At 60.0% G+C, this 19,722-nt stretch overlaps 7 protein-coding genes across 7 annotated transcripts; 3 read left to right on the top strand and 4 right to left on the bottom strand.

Moving 5' to 3' along the window:
- Positions 1-1,012: 1,012 nt before the first annotated feature.
- On the top strand, positions 1,013-2,073 carry THITE_2110493 (uncharacterized protein). Its single transcript, XM_003650674.1, has 3 exons — positions 1,013-1,231; positions 1,431-1,628; positions 1,729-2,073. Exons 1-3 carry the CDS (start codon positions 1,180-1,182, stop codon positions 1,806-1,808), a joined length of 330 nt encoding a protein of 109 aa, XP_003650722.1. The 5' UTR covers positions 1,013-1,179; the 3' UTR covers positions 1,809-2,073.
- Positions 2,074-3,585: 1,512 nt separating this feature from the next.
- On the top strand, positions 3,586-5,692 carry THITE_2110495 (uncharacterized protein). The gene is made up of 2 exons (XM_003650675.1): positions 3,586-4,618; positions 4,696-5,692. Exons 1-2 carry the CDS (start codon positions 3,689-3,691, stop codon positions 5,533-5,535), a joined length of 1,770 nt encoding a protein of 589 aa, XP_003650723.1. The 5' UTR covers positions 3,586-3,688; the 3' UTR covers positions 5,536-5,692.
- A 555-nt stretch (positions 5,693-6,247) lies between these two features.
- THITE_2072718 (uncharacterized protein) lies at positions 6,248-7,786 on the bottom strand. The gene is made up of 2 exons (XM_003650676.1): positions 7,249-7,786; positions 6,248-7,163 (listed from the first exon to the last, which is right to left on the bottom strand). The coding sequence occupies exons 1-2, from the start codon at positions 7,582-7,584 to the stop codon at positions 6,501-6,503; spliced, it is 999 nt and encodes a 332-aa protein (XP_003650724.1). The 5' UTR covers positions 7,585-7,786; the 3' UTR covers positions 6,248-6,500.
- A 274-nt stretch (positions 7,787-8,060) lies between these two features.
- THITE_2169677 (uncharacterized protein) lies at positions 8,061-9,456 on the top strand. Its single transcript, XM_003650677.1, has 2 exons — positions 8,061-8,142; positions 8,254-9,456. Exons 1-2 carry the CDS (start codon positions 8,140-8,142, stop codon positions 8,677-8,679), a joined length of 429 nt encoding a protein of 142 aa, XP_003650725.1. The 5' UTR covers positions 8,061-8,139; the 3' UTR covers positions 8,680-9,456.
- Positions 9,457-9,902: 446 nt separating this feature from the next.
- Positions 9,903-11,400, bottom strand: THITE_2126741 (uncharacterized protein; the record flags this gene model as incomplete). The annotated part of the gene is made up of 4 exons (XM_003650678.1): positions 9,903-10,501; positions 10,560-10,769; positions 10,949-11,227; positions 11,316-11,400. 4 exons carry the CDS (start codon positions 11,398-11,400, stop codon positions 9,903-9,905), a joined length of 1,173 nt encoding a protein of 390 aa, XP_003650726.1.
- A 1,999-nt stretch (positions 11,401-13,399) lies between these two features.
- THITE_32489 (uncharacterized protein) lies at positions 13,400-13,759 on the bottom strand (the record flags this gene model as incomplete). The annotated part of the gene is made up of 1 exon (XM_003650679.1): positions 13,400-13,759. A coding segment is annotated over one exon (360 nt), but the record flags the coding sequence as incomplete, so codon positions are not given.
- Positions 13,760-16,307: 2,548 nt separating this feature from the next.
- On the bottom strand, positions 16,308-19,098 carry THITE_2110501 (uncharacterized protein). Its single transcript, XM_003650680.1, has 4 exons — positions 18,605-19,098; positions 17,884-18,529; positions 17,281-17,835; positions 16,308-17,188 (listed from the first exon to the last, which is right to left on the bottom strand). The coding sequence occupies exons 1-4, from the start codon at positions 18,639-18,641 to the stop codon at positions 16,399-16,401; spliced, it is 2,028 nt and encodes a 675-aa protein (XP_003650728.1). The 5' UTR covers positions 18,642-19,098; the 3' UTR covers positions 16,308-16,398.
- Positions 19,099-19,722: the final 624 nt, after the last annotated feature.

Below are 19,722 nucleotides of genomic sequence, written 5' to 3' on the forward strand. Positions count from 1 at the left end.
CGTGAAGTCTTGAAGACACGCATCCGGTGAAAATCACTGGCGCTCATCAACTGAGCCCGCCACGGAGCCATACCACTGGCTTGCGCTCGAAAAGTTTCGGACCGGGTCCCAGTGATGTTACAATCAATCGAGAAGCATTTTGGAGCGGTCTCGGAGGCTTTGAATCACCAACCCATCCATTCCAGCACGACATCAGCGCTGCTCGAGGAAGGACCCCGGCCAGCTGACCCTCCGCCTTCAGCAGCATCAGCTCCCTGTTTGCCAGAGCCTCCGGCAGGCCAACCGCCGCCCCGTCCACCGCGACCGCGTCCGCGAGGGGTTTCGTGACCAAGGTCGTGCCTGCCGAGCCAACGCCGCCGAGCCAACGCCGGCTTGAGGTCAGGTAGTTGAAGTGTAGCCGTGCGATCAAGCATTGACGAATGATGTGAATACCAAGAGGAGGAGAACGGAGCTGTGTGAATAAACATTGGATAGAAACGCACGGTGGCACCATTGGCGGACGGAACCTTTGCCCGGCCCCTAGGGACCTCGCACTACGTCTCGGTTACGGGCTGCGCGTTCCTGTGTCGCACCCTCGACTGGCTAGGGACTGGGCAATTCCTTGAATTCTTCCCCCAGCGGACATCCCTCGACCGCGATCGGGGGTCGCTCTGATGACGGTGGAGGTAGAAGGAGGGGAAGGGGCCACGGCCACGCATGCTGCCTCCCGATATGGAAGCTGTTCATCATGCGAGGCAGCCACGCGAACTTGCAGGTACCTAGATGCTATGCTCGCTCTCCGTCTCATTTGTTCCTGCCCGCTGCTCCTCCTCTCCCGGTGGGTGACTCCTGCCATTGATGTGAAATATCTTTCCTCCTATTGGTCGACAGCGCAACAAGCCAGCCAATCAGACAGCTCGTGATGACCCGATTCGGTCGCGGCTGACCACTGCGAGCGGGTCTGGACCCACCGTTTCAAGCTTGCCGCCCCGCCGCCAACAGCTCTGGCAGCTACCAAACGGACATCTATAAGTTGGCGTCGACTCACTCGCGTCTGAGCAGCTGGACTCTGCTTCACACAACATTCAACACTTCTGTCTCGGTCATTTATACACATCGAACTCGCGCGTTCGACTTCGCACCCCAACATAGATCGGACATTGATATTTTCGCCACAGACACGTCACAGCCCAAACCACAATGGCATCCAAGCCTTCGACCTGCTGCGGCAAGAGCGCCGAGTGCATTTGCGGTAAGCCCACCACGTCCCAGCACTAGCTTGACACTCCATTCCCTTCTCGCCCGTTCCCGTTCGCCTTGGGATCCCTCGCCATCACTCTGAATTAACTCCCTTCCCCTCATACGGCGCATTCACCACCCTCGCTTCCCTTCGCTTCCCTTGCCCGGCCCATCTTTCGGAGAAACCATCCAGCTAATCCCCCCCACCGCAGCCCAGCAAGCGACCTGCTCCTGCGGCAAGCAGCCGGCGCTGCACTGCGACTGCGAGAAAGCCGGCACCGAGAACGCGGTCGAGGGCGCCCGCTGCTCCTGCCGCGCCCGCCCGGCCGGCCAGTGCACCTGCGACCGGGCCGAGGTCGAGAACCAGAAGCCGTGCGGCGAGACCTGCGCGTGCGGGTGCCGCGCTGCCGGTGAGTCGCTTAACTGGCCCACCGGCCCTCCCTCTCCTCTCGTCGATGGACGCGGTGGTAGTGGTGGTTGAAACGGAGACGGCTAACTTGGTCTCGGCAGGCTCCTGCACGTGCTCGAAGGCGGCGGATGGTGGATACAACCCCGTTGAGCACGAGATCGATTTCACCACCAAGAAATGAGTTTCTGCTGTAGGGCGTTGGCTGAATGGGCGTTGGCGTTGGGGAGTTGGTGGGCTTTGCTGGGGAGCTCGGGATACAATATGGGGGGAGGCTAAGAGGAGCCTTGCCCTTGGTTGGCATTCACGATGCATTTCTGCGGAGTACGTCGACTAGGCGAAGGAATGCATGATTTTCACTCGAGGCACTTGAGCGAAGGCTGTGTGTATCGGTGATGATGGGCTACGCTGACCGCGTGTACGTGGGGGCGAAACTGGTGACTGACACGTGGGGGCGAAACTGGTGACTGACAACACATCCGATGGAACAGCACAGAGAGTTGCGACACTTAACTGGGACCACACCGTTTCCGCGCCGCGGGCCAGTCACCTGCGAAGGGCATCTGGGGCTTTGTCTACCTGGATGACGGTCTCTTGTCGGAGCCTGGAACAACTGGAGAGGGCGAACGAAGACGGGCGGCACAAAATATGGCGCTATTTTGCTGAGAAAGAGGGAAGAGGATCAAGACACTGTGGTATAGAGTTGATAACAAACAGCAGACCGAAGGAACTTGATACCGCAGAGCCGCATCTCGACCGCGCGGCACCAACGACGACATCGGTTTGGTCCGCAGATGGTCCACCTCGGGGGCCGAAGGTATCACCTAAGTTATGGATCGGTTTTCCGCACTGGGCGCCGAAACGTTGGGCCTGTAAGTGCTGCTTAGAATCGCTGGACAGGGGCGCCGGTGTCTGGAGGTCGTCGTTAAAGAGGTCCCGCCAAGACAAATTTCGGAGACTGCCGCGTACAAGTAATTACAAATCGCCAAGGGTGAGCGGGGCCGCTACAACTTCGAATATCAACAATGCAAAATCGCAAAGACTCGCAACAACAACAACTTTACGATACCTCAACCAAATCGAAAAAAAAGAAAACGAGGATAACCCGCACTCTAACTATAATCCGTATCCTAACCTTAACCTAAATCATAACCAGCGGGGGGCTGGTGCCGCCCCCCGCACCCCTGGCGAACTAACTGCTTAAACGCCTTGGCGATCGGGGTTGCGTAAAAACGTTGTAAAAACATTGCCGACAATTGGCCGAAATTAGTCTTGGCGGGACCTCTTTAACGTCTACCTGTCTGGACAATAACTGCTGTTGACATTCCAAAGCAACAAGGTGCACTCCGGAACGAGACTGCTGACGGGGCTGGGTCAAGGACCGGGGTCCGTCACCGCCTGGCAGAACCGGCCAAAAATTGGAGATCCGACCGGGGTACCCCGACCCTCTAAAAAAACAACACAGATTTCTTATAGGGTACCCTGGTACCTGCGGCGCACGGTGCATATGAGCTCATTGGGAGCTTTGGGGTCAATTGAGGGCAGGGCTGTCGGGTTCAATAGCCGAGATGTGCGTCGATTGCGCAAGAAGTCGATACAATAACACATATTGACATTGCAATTGGCGGCTATTCAAGGTCTATTGTTGGCCCTGAGAATAGCTTGCAAAGTAACTTCTGTACAGTACAATTGACACCGCTCTGCTGACCTGGCCCGAAGTCGCCGGATGCGGCAGCTATTGTGGGACCTCGCGTTGCCTGATTGAGGCGCTGGCCCAGCCAAAACAAAAAACTCGAGTCGGAGCCCAAAAGTCGTCGCGCCTTGCAAGAAATTCCTCTCGGGCTCTTCGCACTTCATCGCGCACAACTCTTTTTGCAACTTTGTTCAGCAAATTTGCCTGCGCGATACGCGATACCTCGATTGACTCGATCTGGGTTTACTTCTCGCATTTCCCACTCGAGTGCATCCTTCTTCCAGTTTCTTTGCAAGCAAGCCCTGCTGCATCGTATCACCTTGATCACCTTACCACCTTGCACATTTCAGTGCTTCGATCCACGACCAACAATGCCTCCCAAGAGAGCTGCCGCTGCGGCGAGCGAGGCCGCTCCGGCCGCGAAGAGAGCCAAAACTGCATCTACGTCTAAGAAGACGGCCGTCAAGGCCAAGGCTGACGCGCCAAAGAAGGCTGCCCCGGCCAAGAAGAAGGAGACCGCGACGAAGACGGTGGCCGCGAAGAAAGCCGTCGCTCCCAAGAAAGCCGCTGCGCCCGCGCGCAAGAAGACGCCCAAGCCCTCCGAGGGGTCCGACAAGGAGAACGCGGACGCGGCCCCGGCCCCAAAGGTCAATGGCGTGAAGCGCAAGCGCGACGAGAATGAAGAGCAGCCGGACGAGGTCGTCGCGGGCGACGCCCAAGTCAATGGCGAGCGCAGTACCAAGCGCGCAGAGAAGGAGGAAGCCGAAGCCGCTCCTGTCAAGAAGAGAAAGGTCGCCGCCCCTAAGCCGGCGCCGAAGCGCGTCGTGCGCGAGCTCAAGGCGATCAACGAGCCTCCGACCCAGGTCATGGACATCTTCGTCTTTGGCGAGGGCACTGCCGGCGAGCTTGGTCTGGGCAGCGTCCGCGTGGACGGCAAGAAGCCCATCGACGTCAAGCGCCCGCGCATCAACCACAATCTCAAGGGTGTCGTGCAGGTCGCCTGCGGCGGCATGCACGTTGCCGCGCTGACCAAGGACAACAAGATCCTGACGTGGGGCGTCAACGACCAGGGCGCGCTCGGCCGCGACACCACCTGGGAAGGCGGCTTGAGAGACGTCGACGATGAGGATGAAGACTCCGATGACGAAGATACCGGCATGAACCCCAAGGAGAGCACGCCTGGAGAGATTGACACATCCGACATCCCCGAGGGCACCAAGTGGGTGCAGCTCGTCGCCAGCGACAGTGCGACTTTCGCCTTGACCACGACCGGTCAGGTTTACGGATGGGGCACATTTAGAGTGAGTTTCCCCCCTACGTCTTTTTCTCCTTCCACTCTTGTTTTTCTTGCCGCTCCACGCTAACACACTGCCTGCAGAGCAACGAGGGAATTCTCGGATTTAACAAGCACGTCATGGTTCAGCGCACGCCCACTCACGTGCCCGAGCTCTCCAGAATTAAGCAGCTCGCCGCCGGCCTGAACCACATACTCGCTCTCGATGACAAGAACAAGATTTACGCCTGGGGCGCCGGCCAGCAAGCGCAGCTCGCGCGCAGACTGCTCGAGCGCGACGACCTCGCCGCACTCTACCCCACGGGCATCGGCGCGCTGCCGGGCCGCGCCAAGGCCGAGAAGATCGCCTGCGGCTCGTACCACAGCTTCGTGATCGACAACAAAGCCCGCGTCATCGGCTGGGGCCTGAACAACTACGCGGAGCTCGGCGTCGAGGACGAGGCCGGCCAGGACGGCGGCTTCGTCATGCGCCCGCAGCTGATCAAGTCGCTGGCGGGGTACGAGATCGCCGACATCGCGGGCGGCGAGCACCACTCGCTGGCCTGCACCAAGGACGGGCAGCTGATCACGTGGGGCCGCATCGACGGCCACCAGGTGGGCCAGCCGTCCGCCTCCTTCTCGGAGGACAACACGATCTGGGACGAGCGCCAGAAGCCGCGCATCCTGCTGGTGCCCACCGTCGTGCCCGACATCGGCGGCGTCGTGCGCGTCGCCGCCGGAACCGACCACAGCTTCGCCATCACCGCCGACGGCAAGGTCTACTCCTGGGGCTTCTCCGCCAACTACCAGACCGGCCAGGGCACCACCGACGACATCGAGTCGCCCACCCTGATCGACAACTCGGCCATCCGCGACAGGAAGATTGTTTTCGCCGGCGCCGGCGGGCAGTACGGCATCCTCGGGGCGCTGCCGCTCGAGAATTGAGGTTTGAGAGATTGCCGGGGGGGGTAAGTGTTGTGAGCCTGTGTTGTGTGCGCAAGAGGGGCAATGCGTACGTGGAGAGACGACACAGATCCTGCAGTGCCGGCTGGCTGTTTCCGCCGGACGCTTGAAGACGAAGGAGGGGATCAGTCTGGAGGGGCTCCTTTTTCTCACGGGGCCTTGGTGTGGCAACTGTGTTTTCCACAGGCGTCGGCTGGGTTTGCGTTTTTTTACGGGCTGGGTTTGATTGGCATGGTTGAAGACGTTTTTGTCGCCGGTTTGAGCCCGGCTGGGTAATCCATCCGTCTCGTCTCCAATGGGGAGTCCTGCTTGTTGGACTGCATCTTTTGGGAGGGGGATTGCATCACGAGCGTGTCTTGCTCTTCCGCGCTTTTTGCTCAGCGGTTTTTCTGGCGCTGTTCTCTCGTCTCCGGCATGCGACGGGCCTGCGTTATATAGCGCTGTCCCGCCCTGTACATTAGTCGGGCGTTGTCCGCACTTCTGGTGGATGCTCTACTCTGCCGCGGCGTTTTGTTTTTAGCATGGCGCAGGGGAATGAATGGCATGGGATTGGGTTTCTGAGCACAACTGGGAGTGGAATATTTTGCGATTTGCATTTGACTGCGAGGGCGTTGTCGGTTGGCTTGTTCACTGCTCGCGAAGTTGCGGAGTCATCGCGAGGGTTGCTGGACGCTGGCGGGTGGCTGTTCGCTTTGGCACAACCATAGTTATACAAAAATGTCAACATCTCGCCTCTGAGAAAAAGACATGAAGGAGAGAAAGCGCTGTATGATCATCAAAGTTTTCTCTCTTCGTCCCGCAATGTCTGGATGCGCGCATGATACACGGTATACCAATTCCACAACCCATTCACCCTACCCAACTCCAGTCACTCCTGAGCACGACATACATGTAGCATGGGCGCCTGCCCGCAGCCCCAGCCAGCCAGCCAAGCCAGCCAAGCCAGATCACGGCCCGGGCGGCACGGCGACCTTGGCGAACGAGCCGCTGCCGCGGCTGCTGAAGACGCCCATGATGCCGAAGCCGACATAAAACAGCATGAGCGGGTAGGCGACGAGGCCGCGCATACCCCTCATGCCGCCGACGGCGCAGAAGATGCCGCTCGCGCTCCACGTGCACCACATGATGGCCGCCGTCGTCAGCACGATGCCCAGCGGCGTGTCCATCGGCACGAAGATGCCTGCCAGGCTGGTCGCCACCAGCGGCAGGAGGCAGTAGCCGAGCACCGAGGCCGACCGAGCGAAGGTCAGGCCGCTGCTGCTCGACGACGACGACGCGTCGCCCGCCTGCCCGCCGTTTCTCGCGCTGCTGCCGCCGCCCATGGCGGTCGCGTCGGCAGGGTAGGCGGGCGAGACGACGCCCGGGTAGGAAGGGCCAGCGCCGTTGCTTCCGCCCGGCGGGTCGGTCGGCGACGGGGCCATCAGCGAGAGGATCGTGTGTAGAAGGATGGAGCCGAAGACGGCGAGGCCGTAGATGTAGCCAAAGTGCACGCGCCCGGACAGGAGGAGGAAGGTGCCATAGAGGAGGAAGAAGAGGAGCGGGCCGGCGAGGTCGCTGTCGTCCATGAGGTGCTGGTCGACGCGGCTGAAGGGGTTGAGCACGGCGAGGGTCTGGAAGGGAGAGAGAGGGATGGATTGTTAGCTTTTGTCGCGGTGGGGAGCGGGAAGAGGGTAGGTGTGTGGTAAGGAAGCCAACCTTTGCTCTGATGTGCCCGACATTCACGCCCAGCTCTTCTAGCAATGGTGGCTCGCCCGGGTAGCCCTCGGTTGAGAAGGCGGCCAGCCAGCCCGTTCGTAGACCGCCCTGCTCACCCATGCGCCCCGACACGTCTGGTCCGGGGCCAAATCCGGAGCTGAAGCTGCTCGAGTCGCCGTAGCCCCCTGCGGTCGGACCGCCGTAGCCGTAGGAAGCTTGTGATGGCGTCGCATGGCCCGAGACTGGTTGTGCGTAGTTGGACGAGTAAAACTGAAGGTTCTGGGCGCTGGTGGGCGTGTAGCCCGGGTTCGGCGGTGCGCCGTAATATTGTGACATGGCAGCGGCCGGCGGGAGGAACAGAGAAAGGGAAAGAGGACGGCAATTGCGTCGCCGAGATTGGGGAAAAGAAGTGGGTGTCAGTCAGTCAGATGTCCGAGAAGCCGGTGGTTCGCCCCGTTATGGCTGTGGTATGTCGTAGAAAAGGAAACTGTGCGTGCTAAGGAGCGTGGGTGTGTGGTTGGCGGAGGCTAGAGGTAGCTGTTCGTCGATTCACCGAAGCTGCGATGTAGCATCTACGCAGTGTCAGAAGGCAGTGAATTGCAAGCTCAGCCCTTGCAGCTGGTTGCCTTGGTGGCAGCTGTCGGCGGCTGGCCAGCGTCTTGGCCAAGACCGTCCGAAGAAAGCCCGGCAATCGGCGGCGCAGGGATTCTTTCGGCCGACAATTTTTTGAGGCCAAGACCCAAGGCTCCTTCCGTCATGCGATTTGCCGTTTCCGCCGGCTTCTCGAATCAACACCACAACGGCCGCATACACCGAGGCCCTCCGCGCACTTTCGCACCCCGACAGGAAGGCTAGCAAGCCCGGCCGACGCTTGCCACAGCACAGCACATCATGGTAGGTCCCATATGCCGATCGATGACCTTTCTCCCATCAAATCTCCCCTTCCTTTCCTCCGTCCTCGTCGTCGCGCGCGCAAACTGACCCACGGTTCCCTCCCCTCCGCAGGCATACCGTCTCATAACCCAAGTCGTCGTCGTCGGCACGCGCGTGCTCGGCCGCGCCTTCGCCGAAGCGTACAAGCAAGCGTCGGCCTCGAGCCAATACGCGCGCGCGCAAGCCAGGGCGGGCAACGGCGGCGGCGCGTCCGGGCGCGCCAACCTCAGCACGGGCATGACGCTGGACGAGGCCTGCAAGATCCTCAACGTCAAGCCGCCGCAGGGCGGCAAGGCCGACCTGGACGAGGTCATGGAGCGCTTCAAGCGCCTGTTCGACAACAACGACCCCAAGAAGGGCGGCTCCTTCTACCTGCAGAGCAAGATCCTGCGCGCCCGCGAGCGCATCGAGGCCGAGGTCCGCCCGGCCATGGAGAAGGCCGCCCAGGAGGCCGAGCTGAAGGAGGGGTGGAATCCCAAGCTTTATAAGGACAGGTAACCCCGTTGCTGCGGTTGTCCTTTTTTGGTGGAGGGGGCGCTTGCCCGCGAGACGCCGCGGACACTGCGCGGGCGTCTACCGCCTCCGTTCGGCGATAATTGAGGACATACCATATTGGAACTGGAGTGGCGAAGCTTGTCGCGAAATGCGCGATCAAGACGGCGACCCATCCGAGGCGGCGATACTCCCCGGCGAGAGAGCGCCGGCAGCGGTCCCTCGACGCACGGAACGGATCTGTGGACGTGAGCCACGGCGGCTCGAGCCTGCATTTCCCCATATTCCCATGTACACACACATCTTCACTCGACTTTGGGCAGGCATGGCGTTACGCGGTTGGGGGATTTGGGACGGTGCACACGCTTTGAATGCATTGGGTTAGACACCGCCACACACCACGACGACGCCCGCTGTTCACATCTTTGCTGTTTTAAATATACCTGTATCATACCTGCGGTGGGTGGCGGAGTGAATGGGCGATCTCAGCTCGCTCGGGAATATGGTGCATCTTAGAGGAGGGGGCAGGGGTTTGAGGACTCAGCGAGCAGAAGGCGGCTCGGGGAGCAATCTTGAAAGCTTTTGAACCACATCGAGAATCCGCTGCGAGGTTGGGCGTGGCATTGACGCTCCCTTGTTTTGCTCTGATGTACGCATTACCTTGACAGCGCAGTACTTGTGGAAAGTTCTCAGCCAGCCAGCCAGCCGGAAGCATTTGTCTTCACCTTGCTACCTAGGTAGCATGCGGTCCCCGGCAGCTGTGCAGCGCATCCGATGAGCGGGAAGGCCGTCCCATCCCCACGACAATCATGCAAAGAAACGAGAGAATCACGGCCACCACAAATGACGGCAAAAGCATTCAAGCTCTGATGTCATGGGATCTCCTCGATATCTCTTCTCGCGTTGCCGAATCTTCTGCGATATGGTAAACGCTGCCTTGGTGGAGATTGAGAGGCCAACAACTCCTGCCCGATGATGACTGCGTCCCATGGGGCGCCAACATCAGAACGTAGGCAATAGAGAAATGAACGCGCAACCGAACGCAAGTTAATCTACATGATTATGATATACATTACCAAGACCAGGAGAACCCAAGCGGTCAGGTTCGATATCCCCTTCATGCCGCCTCAAAATAGTATACGTTGCCGAACGACTTATCTTACCCCAGCACTCCAAATCCCCTAGATAGCTATCTTCTTCCATATCCTCTTGTAGCCTACCCGCACTCGCTAGCTATCCCGCCACCACGCCCTCCCCGGCTCCGGCCACGAGCTCCGTCCGCCGCTCGTACCAGCCTCGCTCCCCCTTTCTCCGTCGACACTCCATCCCCTAGGATCGGGCGAAGTCACCCCCGACGCGGGGCCGTCGCTCCCAAGCACTCTGCCATACAAGCCCTGCACCCCACCGCCTGCTGCACCAGTCCCCGGGCGCCGCGCCGGCGCAGGCCGTATCACGACCCTGACCTCCCCTGCGCCAGTCAGGCCGGAGTAGCCGCCCTGCGAGGACGAGCTCGATCCGGCCCCGGCTCCTGATGTCGGGCCTGTGGGTACCACTGGCGAGGGCGCTGATGGGGATGCGGCGGCCTGGGGCGGTGCTCCTGGAGGTCTGCTCGATGGCATGTTGGGTGCAGGGTTCGGCGTGAGCTGCTGTTGGATATTCGCTTGAGCTGTTGCGCGGCGGTGGGCTCGGACGCGCCGACGGAAGAGGAAGGCGACGCCGCTGAGGAGCAGGAAGCCCGCGAAGACGGCGCCGACTATGATGCCGGCTATTTGTCCCGTCGAGAGGAGACTCGCTGGTTCGGGCGGAAGGGATTTCGGGGGAGGCGTAGCTGCTGAAGATAGGGTTGTGCTCAAGCTGTTGCTGGTGCGCGTCATTATCGTACGCACTGTCGCTGAGGAGGAGGTCTCGGTGGACCTGGTTGGGGACGATGATGGTGAGGTTCGCAGCTGAGAGGCTGTTGTAGGCAAGATCAGAGTGGCAGATGGGGTTGCAGAGCTTGGAATCGAGCTGCCAGTAGCTGACGGAGTGGTAGTCCCTCGGGGAACGGAGGATGGGGTGGCCGGGATCGGACTTGGGGGAAAGGGGAGGACGACAGTCTCTGTGACGCTAACAGTCGTGTCTGTACTTGGGGCAACAAAGGTAGTTGAGAAAACCGTAGTTGTGACGGTTGAGGTAACCGTATTCCCTGCGAAGACGGTAGTCGTAACTGTGACAGTCGTGGTGACGGTAACCACCGCTCGCTTCTCCTGGCTTCCATCGGTGGGAAAAGTCTTACCAGCCCCAACATCCTGTCGTGGAGTCGGGGCTTGGGCGATAGGAGGGACGGGTTCGCCCATCTTTGGTCGCATTGCCAATGGCAATGAAGCGTGGGGCGGCCATGTTGCAGATGGCCGTTTCACTCCAAGGAAGGAAGTGACCGTGGCCGTTGTTGTTTGCGTCCGTTGCAGGGGGTCGATGTCGGTGATAACGCCTGTGCTGGTGGCATCGAATATCCTGGTGCAAGGAGTGCCGGTAAACGAGGTGACCGTGCTTGTCGATGTTTGTGTCCGGAGGACTGCGTAGTTTTGGGGTACACGCACAACTCGCCTGCTCCCTCAGTACGACGAACCTCAGAAGTAGGGTCTTGAAGTGAGATGGCTTACCGAATGGCAGTCGACCGACAGCACTCGGTCCCCGGATGTGTCGCTCCATCCCTGCCGTTCCATTCTCTTGCCTCCCATTTGCCATGGCGCCCTTGTTGCGCTACACGGGCCGAGGACTGTGCAGGCTGGGACTGCGGAGTTCCAGATGAGCGTTGGCTCCATCCGGTTGACAACGATGCTCGAATATCTGATCCGGATGGCAAGATGTGACGAGATGCCAGCACAACCGAACTTAAAAGGAGGATCCTTAGACCCCACGCCATCAACATTCTGCTACCAGCCCATCGCTAAAGAAAGGGTAGTCATCGATCTCACGGGAGTTCGAACGTTCACCTGGGCGCGAAGCGGAGAATAAGCAGCAGGATCCCCCGCCCAACGGGGCAAATACGAAATAAAAATGAGAGAATAAGAGGGGACAGGGACACTGCCGTGGAGTGTCAGCCGGAAGTCGCTTGACTGCGGCGGATAGGAAGGAACAAGTATATGGGTGAGACGGCAGGGGGCAAACCAGATAGACGCTCCCCTGGTCGAGGAACAGGTTGCGAAGCCGCTACAAGAGTAGGCATTTGGGCCCGACGTCATCAAGGCACTCTCGGCCGTCTGTTCCTTGAGCGAGACCGGGAGCCCATGCCCTGATTCACACCAGGCCCTCGACGGACGGACGGAATCTCAAGGCATGATCAGATGCGCAGGCGATCGCAGCCAGGCTATAGTGGCGCCCATATGTCAATCAATGGCCGGGGCTTCAACTCAACCCAGGGCCGTCATCATAAAGATCAGACCGGCACCCGGATCTTCGGGTGATTCTGGAAGATGCTTATGGGAAAAAAAAGAGAAAGTCACGGGACGGAAGACACGGCATTACCATGGCGGCCCGGGATGTCGACAAGGCATGACAACCGACGCCGAATAAGGAAGATGTATGTGCGGGGCGCCGGATGACATTTTGGCACATGTGCTCCTGTTCGGTGTCGGGGTGGGATGGGGGGATTGACATGCTGGGCCCGCGTAATTGAGCGCTCTTAACTTGAGGCTCTCCTGGCGCGAGATGTCATCGGACACCTCGTAAAAGCAGCTGGCCGGTCGGGCGAGATCCGGCGCAGATGTGCGTGACAGTGACGGCTGAGCCCTCAGCTTGAGTGATCCTCGCATTGCCAACCATGCTACAGGGTCGCAAGCGAGCCATCCGCATCAGCGCAGTCCGTGGTCGGGGGCGGCCTGGTTGTTGGTTCGGAGGACCGACATGCCGGGCTCCTCAGAGATCTTACGGCGTGCCGGAGATGAAGTCATCGAGCAAGGGTCCCCTGAACTGAATGATGGAACGCTCTGCATGCATGGCGGGCGCCTGCGGCGTGGTCCGATCGTGCGGGTTTCATGCAACCCTCAACGCCCTGGCCAGCTGCTGTGGCAGGGGCCAGATGCCTGGGAGCAGGGGGAGGATCTCGGGATCGGGGTAGAACCTGCGAGGCAAAAGAGGTACGGTGGATGTTGGCCAGGCAGAAACAGTGAACAGGTGATTGACGATGAGTCGAAGCCGCGAACCTGAGGGCAACATGGGAAGGTGCAGTCAACTGTTCTGACACACTGCCTTCCAGGTTGCACCTGGTGGCGACTGCGGGTTGTTTGAGTCCCCTCTTTGCGCTCAATCCGCGATCCCGATCAACAGCACACATTCGCCGACCCCGAAGACGAAGCATGGAGAACCCAGGCCAACATTACAACTCCCAGCCGGGATTGTCTTGTTCTTCCAGTCGGCCTCCTTGTCACCAGCAAGCTGACGGAACCAGGCAGAGGAAGCACACCCCAGCGCTGAGGTAGGCAACCAACCAGTGGCCGCGATGTCTGCATGTAGTTAGATAAGAATAAAAAATAAATATTAAATTAACGGCATTGACCGATTCCAACTAGCCACCATGCTGTACTGACTGATCGATGGTAAGGTAAGATGCGAGGGCTGACGTCGATTGCTACGGGAACACCCTGCGGGCTCGATGTAAGTGATAAGTGAGCGTGTCAGTGATCACTCCCCTGAATTGCTGCAATGATCATGACAGGGCTCTCTTCTCGTCCCCGCTCTCGGGCCGCCTCAGCTCGGCCTTCGTCGCCCCGTCCAAGCTCGACATCGGGCTCATCCGCTTCGGGCTGTTCGGATCGTTCACGCCCAGGACAAAGCTCTCCTGGCTGTCCCCCCACCTCCCGCTGCAACGCTGGCTGGTCCAACGGTCCTTTGCCTCCGCGCTTTCACCGCCGCCGATGCTCGGCTGCTTCTCATCCTCGCCGAGCCCAAAAAATTGCACGTAGTCGTCGTCAAGCCCAAACGAGCTCCGCCTCCTCGACGGCGTACCATCCGCGAACCCCCGACTGTCTTCCCCGAGCAGTAGCCCGGTCCTATCCTCCCCTTCCAGCCGACCGCGACTCCTCGGCGCCATGCTGCTCATGAAGCTCCGCAGACTCAGCGTGGTCGGCGTGCGGTGCACCGGCAACGACGCCACAGGGGGCGGCGGCGTCGGCGGGACAGCAACGCCGTGGCCGTCCAAGCCCACCGCACTCGGGTTCTTGCTCCTGCCGTTCCCCGGCGTGCCGGCCGGCGTCGCATTCCTCGTCCACGGATACCCATGGTAGCTGACCACACTCGTCAGATCCACGCTCCCCTCCTCCGCGCGCGCCCTCCTCCAGCCGAGCATCTCCCGCAGCCCCCACCGCGGCCACACGCCCGCCACGACCGGCCCCAGCGTCGGCGCCCCGGCAGCAGAGACAAGCGCCACATCGAGCTCCAGCACGGTCAAGACAAAAAACACCCCGACGAATGTATTCCTATCCCCACCGCGCCTCAGCAACCCAACAGCAATCACGACCCTGACCACCCCGACCGCAACGCGCGCCACCCCAAGACCCAGCACAACAGCCACAGCCAGCACCAAGGCCACCACCGCCCCCCGCCGCCCAGCCGGCAGAAGAAGACGACCCAACCTCATCACGCACGGCAAGCCCAGCGCGACGACAAGCCAGGCATCCAGCGCGCCGTGCACGCCCGCGCTGCCGGCCAGCAGCGGCTCGAACGGGACACACCGCGCGGCGGGCGCGAGCGGGCGGCCGGTGAAGAAGAAGAAGAAGAAGGGGGAGCCCGGTGGCGCGGCCGGGTGGCACTGCAGGGTGGTGAGGACCAGGAGGGGGATGGAGAGCAGGGCGAGGAGGAGGGTGGTGGCGCGGGTGAGGCGGAGGGGGAGCCGGGAGGCGCGGGTGGTGTTAGCGGGGGGGTTGTTTGGGTTGGTCGTGGTCGGGGTGGGGGTGGCGGTGAGGATGCGGTGGTTGAAGGCGAGGATGGAGAATTTGGTTAAAAGGAGGGCGAGTTGGTAGAGCACGAGGGAGATGTACACGCGGAGGGTGGAGGAGGTGATGGGTTTGGTGGCGGGTTCGGGTTGCTGTGGTTGCTCAGGTGGCTGGAAGACGGATGCTTCATCAAGCAGTGCGAGTTGTGATCGCGCGGCGATGCTGTAGATGACGCAGACGACGGTGGAACAGGCCCAGGCGAGCAGGGTGAGCGCGTCGTCCAGGAACCATCTGCGCAGGAGGAAGAAGCGAGACCAGGTCCGGGCCAGGATGAAGAGCGTGCATATGATGTGCGGGACGAGGATGCCGAAGAGAGCGCCCGGGATGGTGGAAGAGTTGGCCTGTCTGCATTAGACATACAATCTAGGACGGCGGTTCAATGGGGGCGGTACCTCATCATTCTCGGTGAGATCCGCAGTTGTCAGCGAGGAATTGAACTCTATCACCGGGTAGGTGAGGTTGAATTTTGTGTAGGCCTCCTCCATCGTCATTGAGGGTGACAGTCTGGCATGTGTCACCTACTCACGAACGGAGTGTGGTTGTCTGTCTGCCGTTTCCGGTATGTCGCCGACTAGTGATAGGAGTTCACCCGAGCTGCTCGCTCCGAGCCTGGAAAGAGCAAGTGTGCTACATGAAGTAAACAAGGCATCACAGGCTATTTGAGCCGCTGCCATCGTACTTGGTCTGCTGGCATGAAATATTAAGGTAGACAGCCGCGGCCTGGTGCAGGAAGATAGAACGCAGCCGCCCACACCTGCCTCATCCATGCAATGGCCAGGCCACGGAAGCAGGTAGCTGTCAAGCGCCCAGTTACGGCTCCCCAGCTTCCCAGACGGGAAGAAAAGCGACGTCGTGAAGTGCGGTGCAGCCATGCAAGCTGATTCGCCGCCGGAGAGGCGGCCGAAGGGTGGCCGTGGCTGCCATTGAGGCAGAATTCAGCATGCGGGGGAATGGGACATTAAAAGACGAAGAATGGCGCGGTAGCTCCCCGCATAGGAAAATATAGAGGTCAATGCCGAACGTGGGGTTTCACTTTCGATATGGCCGCAGCGGCGACGTTGCAGAACACCGGGGTATTTGCCGTCACTACGGACAGCCGCGGAAACGGTCTCCGCGGCGGCCCTACTTCTTCTCGCCCTGCCTTGCTATATGGGTCAGGTCGTTGCAGCGGCAATGGTGCAAAAACTCGCGGGCAGCAGCTTTCACTGCCTGGGCAAGTCGTGGGTGAGAGTCGGGCAAAGGAGGATGTCCCGGCCATTTTTTCGCCGGCCGCAAGGCATCATGGCCGAGCTCCTTGCTTGGTTAGTGGATGGAGGTCTTGGACGGAGCGAAGGCTCCTTGATCAAAGCGTGCAGCCCGTGTAGGCGGATTGGTGGTGCTCAGCTGATGCTCTGCATCCTGCGTTTGCGAGAAGTGACTGAAGTTAGTGGGCGGAACGTTAGAAGGGCTCAACCGTCACCCCGCGTGTCACGGACCCATGCAGCCCACCTCTCTGCGAGTTGCATGGGAACCGTCAAAGCTCCTTTCTCTTTCCGTCCGAGTCTAAGCCTACCCCAACTGTTGCTGGTTTAGATCTTTCCCGAATTCGGTGAACAGCGATCGCGCACGGGTCAGGGTTCTTCTTCCAACGAACCCGTGGCGGTCTCATTGCTCGGTACCGAGGACCGTGCTCGAGTGCAACCCAGCCTCCAGCCTCCAGGCGACCACGCCCACACCACCCACCTTCTGTCTCGGCCGAGCCGAAACAGCGGTCTCAGATCTTCCTCTTGACCAGGCCCCGCCAAAAGTCAAAGCTGTTCTCGTCGCTTTGCAGCGCCCACACCTTGCCGGTCGATCTCAGCGCGCCATTGATGCCGTCCTCGGCCAGCTCCTGCGCCATCAACATGCCCCAATCCCTGGTGATCCCCACGACTCGCGCCTTGACCCCGCCTTCGGCCTCGAGCGTGACAACCTGGTTGGTGTGCAGCCAGTGCCGGTAGTACTTCCCCTCGAGTTCCCGCGAGAACCCGTTGCGGCAGAACTCTCCGTAGAGCGCCTCCAGACGGGTCAAGATCCGAGCCAGCAGCCGCTCGATGCGGAAGGGTTCCAGCTTCTTCCCTCCTTCGAGCAGCGGAAGGAGTGCGTCGAGGCTGGTGGTTGGCCGACCATTTTTCGTGTTGATGCCGATGCCGAGGACCACCTGATAGTTTCCTGACGAATAGGCGCAGTTGGCAAGGATGCCACCAATTTTCACGTAGGAAACTTCGTCCGGCTTTGTGGGATCCCTGACGTAGACGTCGTTGGGCCACTTGATCTTGATGGGCACCTCGGAATAGCCCTCGTCATAGGACCTGACCGCCTCGACAATGGCCAGGGCCGCAAGGTACTGAATGAAAACAATGGGCCGGCTTGTCGCGTAATGCGCAGGATGGTTGATGACAGTTGACATAATCAAAGAGCCTGGCGGAGCTACCCAGACGTTGGCGCCTCGGCCGCGGCCTGCTACCTGGGTCGTGGCAGCAAGTGTGAAGCCCGTGGGTAACGTTGAGAGGAGATTATGGTTTCTGCGCGCGCTGGTTAGCTACCAAGTATCCCTGGTAGGCGGGCCACTCACTTCTCAAGCAGTGTGTTAGTACTTGTCACGACTTCGCCGTACATCAGCACGTCACCCCAGGTTTCGGCTTCCGGCTCTCTCTCCCTGAACTCTCGCAAACTCGAGAAGAACACTGCGTGGTTGAAGTACGGAGTCTCCTTGGGGTCTGGCCAAGCGTCCTCGTGCGCAACGATGCGTTTTGGGACTTTGCTGTAGTCGGCCACGGTTGGGTCCGGGGAACCACGGCCGGTGTTTTTTCTCGACGCCTCGAATTCGCCCGCCAGCGCTTCGCTCAAGGACGCCAAAGACCATCTCGAGTCCGGCTTTTCGAGATGAAAGAGGTCGTTATCACCCTTGATGTACTCCTCGCCATCTTGCTTGGTGATAATTGGGTTAAAGGAGTACAAAATCTCGCCGACTTCAGCGGGACGAAGCGCAGAAAGGTGCATCTTGGACAGGCTGGGCACGGGTGATGCGGCTTGGCTGACCTCCAAGCCGAGCTTCGCAAGGCAGGCTTTCAAGAAGGTGGTCCTCGCCTCTTCGTCCGCCTTGAGGGCGTCGATGAGGGCATCGTAGCCCGGGACGTCAGTCTGGGGGCTGAGGTTGACGGCGTCAAACCTGCCTGTGTTAGCAAAATCGGGACAACCGACGAGCTAGAAGTCTTACTCTGGGTGCGGGCCTGTGAGAATCGCGGCGCCATCGCCAACCTTGCAGTACACAACCGCAGCTTTGGCGGGCCCGGACTCGACTTCCAGGTCACCCGTGTACTCGGCCAGCACCTGGACGTCGCTGGAGCTGGCAGCAAGCTTGCCGGCGTCTACAAAAACGCCGCCGCCATTGTAATAGCACCGGAAGACATCTGGAAGCTGCGAGGGCTCAGGGAATGCCGCTTTGGCCACCGAGATTTCAGCAGCCTTCGCACCGCGTTCACTGTGGTACTGGAACCCCTTGAACGCGCCACCGCGGCAGGTCCCGGGGAAGAAGGCCAGCTCCCGGCTGCCAACGACTTCCAGCTCCGGGTTTCCGACCTCGAACTCGCAGCGACGGCAACCGTAGTAGCCGCCCGCGCAGAATCCCAGGTAGGCACCGCCCCGATGGACGAATTGGGCGATGCTGCGGTTGCCAGCGCCGTTGAGGACGCGGCAGTAGCCGAGGTCGGCGCCGCCGGGGAAGACAAGGAGCGCACAGGTGGGTACCCATGGCTCCTTCAGCAGGGCCGACTCGGTAATCGGGGTCACGGCATAGTTGGGGCCTAGCAACCGGCGCAGCGAGTAGATGCAGTGCCGCACGGATTCGAGCGTCGATCCGGTGCCTGGGGCGGGTCAGTCGAAAACTCGATGAGATGTGCTCGTCCGAAAACGGATGGAAGAAATATGCTGATCCTGACCTGTGTAGACCAGGACGTTGAGTTTTTGGGAGGCCATCCCAGACTTCCCAAATTGGCAGTGTGTTGTTGACTCAGGGTCACGTTGAGCGAAAAGGACGAGCAAGAAAAAAAAAAAGTTTAGTCCTGGTGTTGACTCGGCAGCGCGGGTTTCCCCAAACACTTTCAAACAACAACTAAAAACGGAGAAAGAAAGCCCCTCCTCTGCTAGCCGTTTCGGCTCTTCCGATTCTACGTCGCGATGGGATCCTCGACGTCAAGGGAAGATAGCCAGCCAAACGCAGAACAGCAGCAACAGGCACCTGCTGTTGAGCCAGGTGATGAACCGGACGAGTGGTGAGTTGGTGACTCGGCCCTAGAGTGGCTCCTTCCCCAGCAGAGCAGTCTTACTGCGGCAAATGCCCCTTTATCGCGGAAATTTGTAGCTCACGCGGGCCGAACATGGAAATTCTCACTACAGGGACAAGCGCATCTTCAGTACCGGCTGCGCAGGTATGTTGAAGCCGATCCCCAAATGGGCAGTCCGATTGTTGAGATGCGGACAACGGGCCAAACGAGCGGGCCCGGAGATTGCCGGCGATCTCGCACCTCAACACAGGGACCCCACAGCTGACGAGTGTCTTGCATGGCAGACGAGAATGCAAAACTGAATGACTGCTACTACGAGAAGAAAGACTGGAGGGCTTGCAGAGATGAGGTACGCTGAAACTCTTGGTTTTCGTCCGAAACTGGATCACTGGACCGCAGGCTCACCAGAAGACGGCGCGGGGCGGGCAGATGGAGAAGTTCAAGCAGTGCTGGAAGGCGCAAGGGAATGATAAGCGGACAAGCATGAAGGATGCCTGATAGGTTCTGCCACGAGGAGACCGTGTAGGTACAAAATACCAATTTAGAGGTTCCCAGGGCAGGTCAATGTTCTTTCCATTCCACTCTGCGAGGAGATCATGAAGAGGTCTTATCCTTGCGCCTCCTGCCTCTTGCCACAGCAGCAATGCACCCGTGGACCCCTGTTCACGCCAAGACGCCAAAGCTCCCCAGCCGCCTGCAGCCGCTGCGCAACCTTAACGGCCTCGAGAATTTCCAGATCCACAGCGCAACATCCCCATCAGCATACTTGCCAA

Source organism: Thermothielavioides terrestris, chromosome 1, assembly GCF_000226115.1.
Source record: "Thermothielavioides terrestris NRRL 8126 chromosome 1, complete sequence".
NCBI classification, from domain to species: domain Eukaryota; kingdom Fungi; phylum Ascomycota; class Sordariomycetes; order Sordariales; family Chaetomiaceae; genus Thermothielavioides; species Thermothielavioides terrestris.

Bases quoted from the DNA above. Each gene is read 5' to 3' on its own strand.
- THITE_2110493 (XM_003650674.1), top strand. From the start codon at position 1,180: ATGGCATCCAAGCCTTCGACCTGCTGCGGCAAGAGCGCCGAGTGCATT. The intron at 1,232-1,430 runs GTAAGCCCACCA...CCCCCACCGCAG, and splicing joins GAGCGCCGAGTGCATTTGCG to CCCAGCAAGCGACCTGCTCC. The intron at 1,629-1,728 runs GTGAGTCGCTTA...TGGTCTCGGCAG, and splicing joins GTGCGGGTGCCGCGCTGCCG to GCTCCTGCACGTGCTCGAAG.
- THITE_2110501 (XM_003650680.1), bottom strand. From the start codon at position 18,641: ATGGCCTCCCAAAAACTCAACGTCCTGGTCTACACAG. The intron at 18,530-18,604 runs GTCAGGATCAGC...GACCCGCCCCAG, and splicing joins CAACGTCCTGGTCTACACAG to GCACCGGATCGACGCTCGAA. The intron at 17,189-17,280 runs GTACGGCGAAGT...CAGCGCGCGCAG, and splicing joins ACCTGGGGTGACGTGCTGAT to AAACCATAATCTCCTCTCAA.
- THITE_2110495 (XM_003650675.1), top strand. From the start codon at position 3,689: ATGCCTCCCAAGAGAGCTGCCGCTGCGGCGAGCGAGGCCGCTCCGGCC. The intron at 4,619-4,695 runs GTGAGTTTCCCC...CACTGCCTGCAG, and splicing joins ACGGATGGGGCACATTTAGA to AGCAACGAGGGAATTCTCGG.
- THITE_2072718 (XM_003650676.1), bottom strand. From the start codon at position 7,584: ATGTCACAATATTACGGCGCACCGCCGAACCCGGGCTACACGCCCACC. The intron at 7,164-7,248 runs GTTGGCTTCCTT...TCTCCCTTCCAG, and splicing joins TCGGGCACATCAGAGCAAAG to ACCCTCGCCGTGCTCAACCC.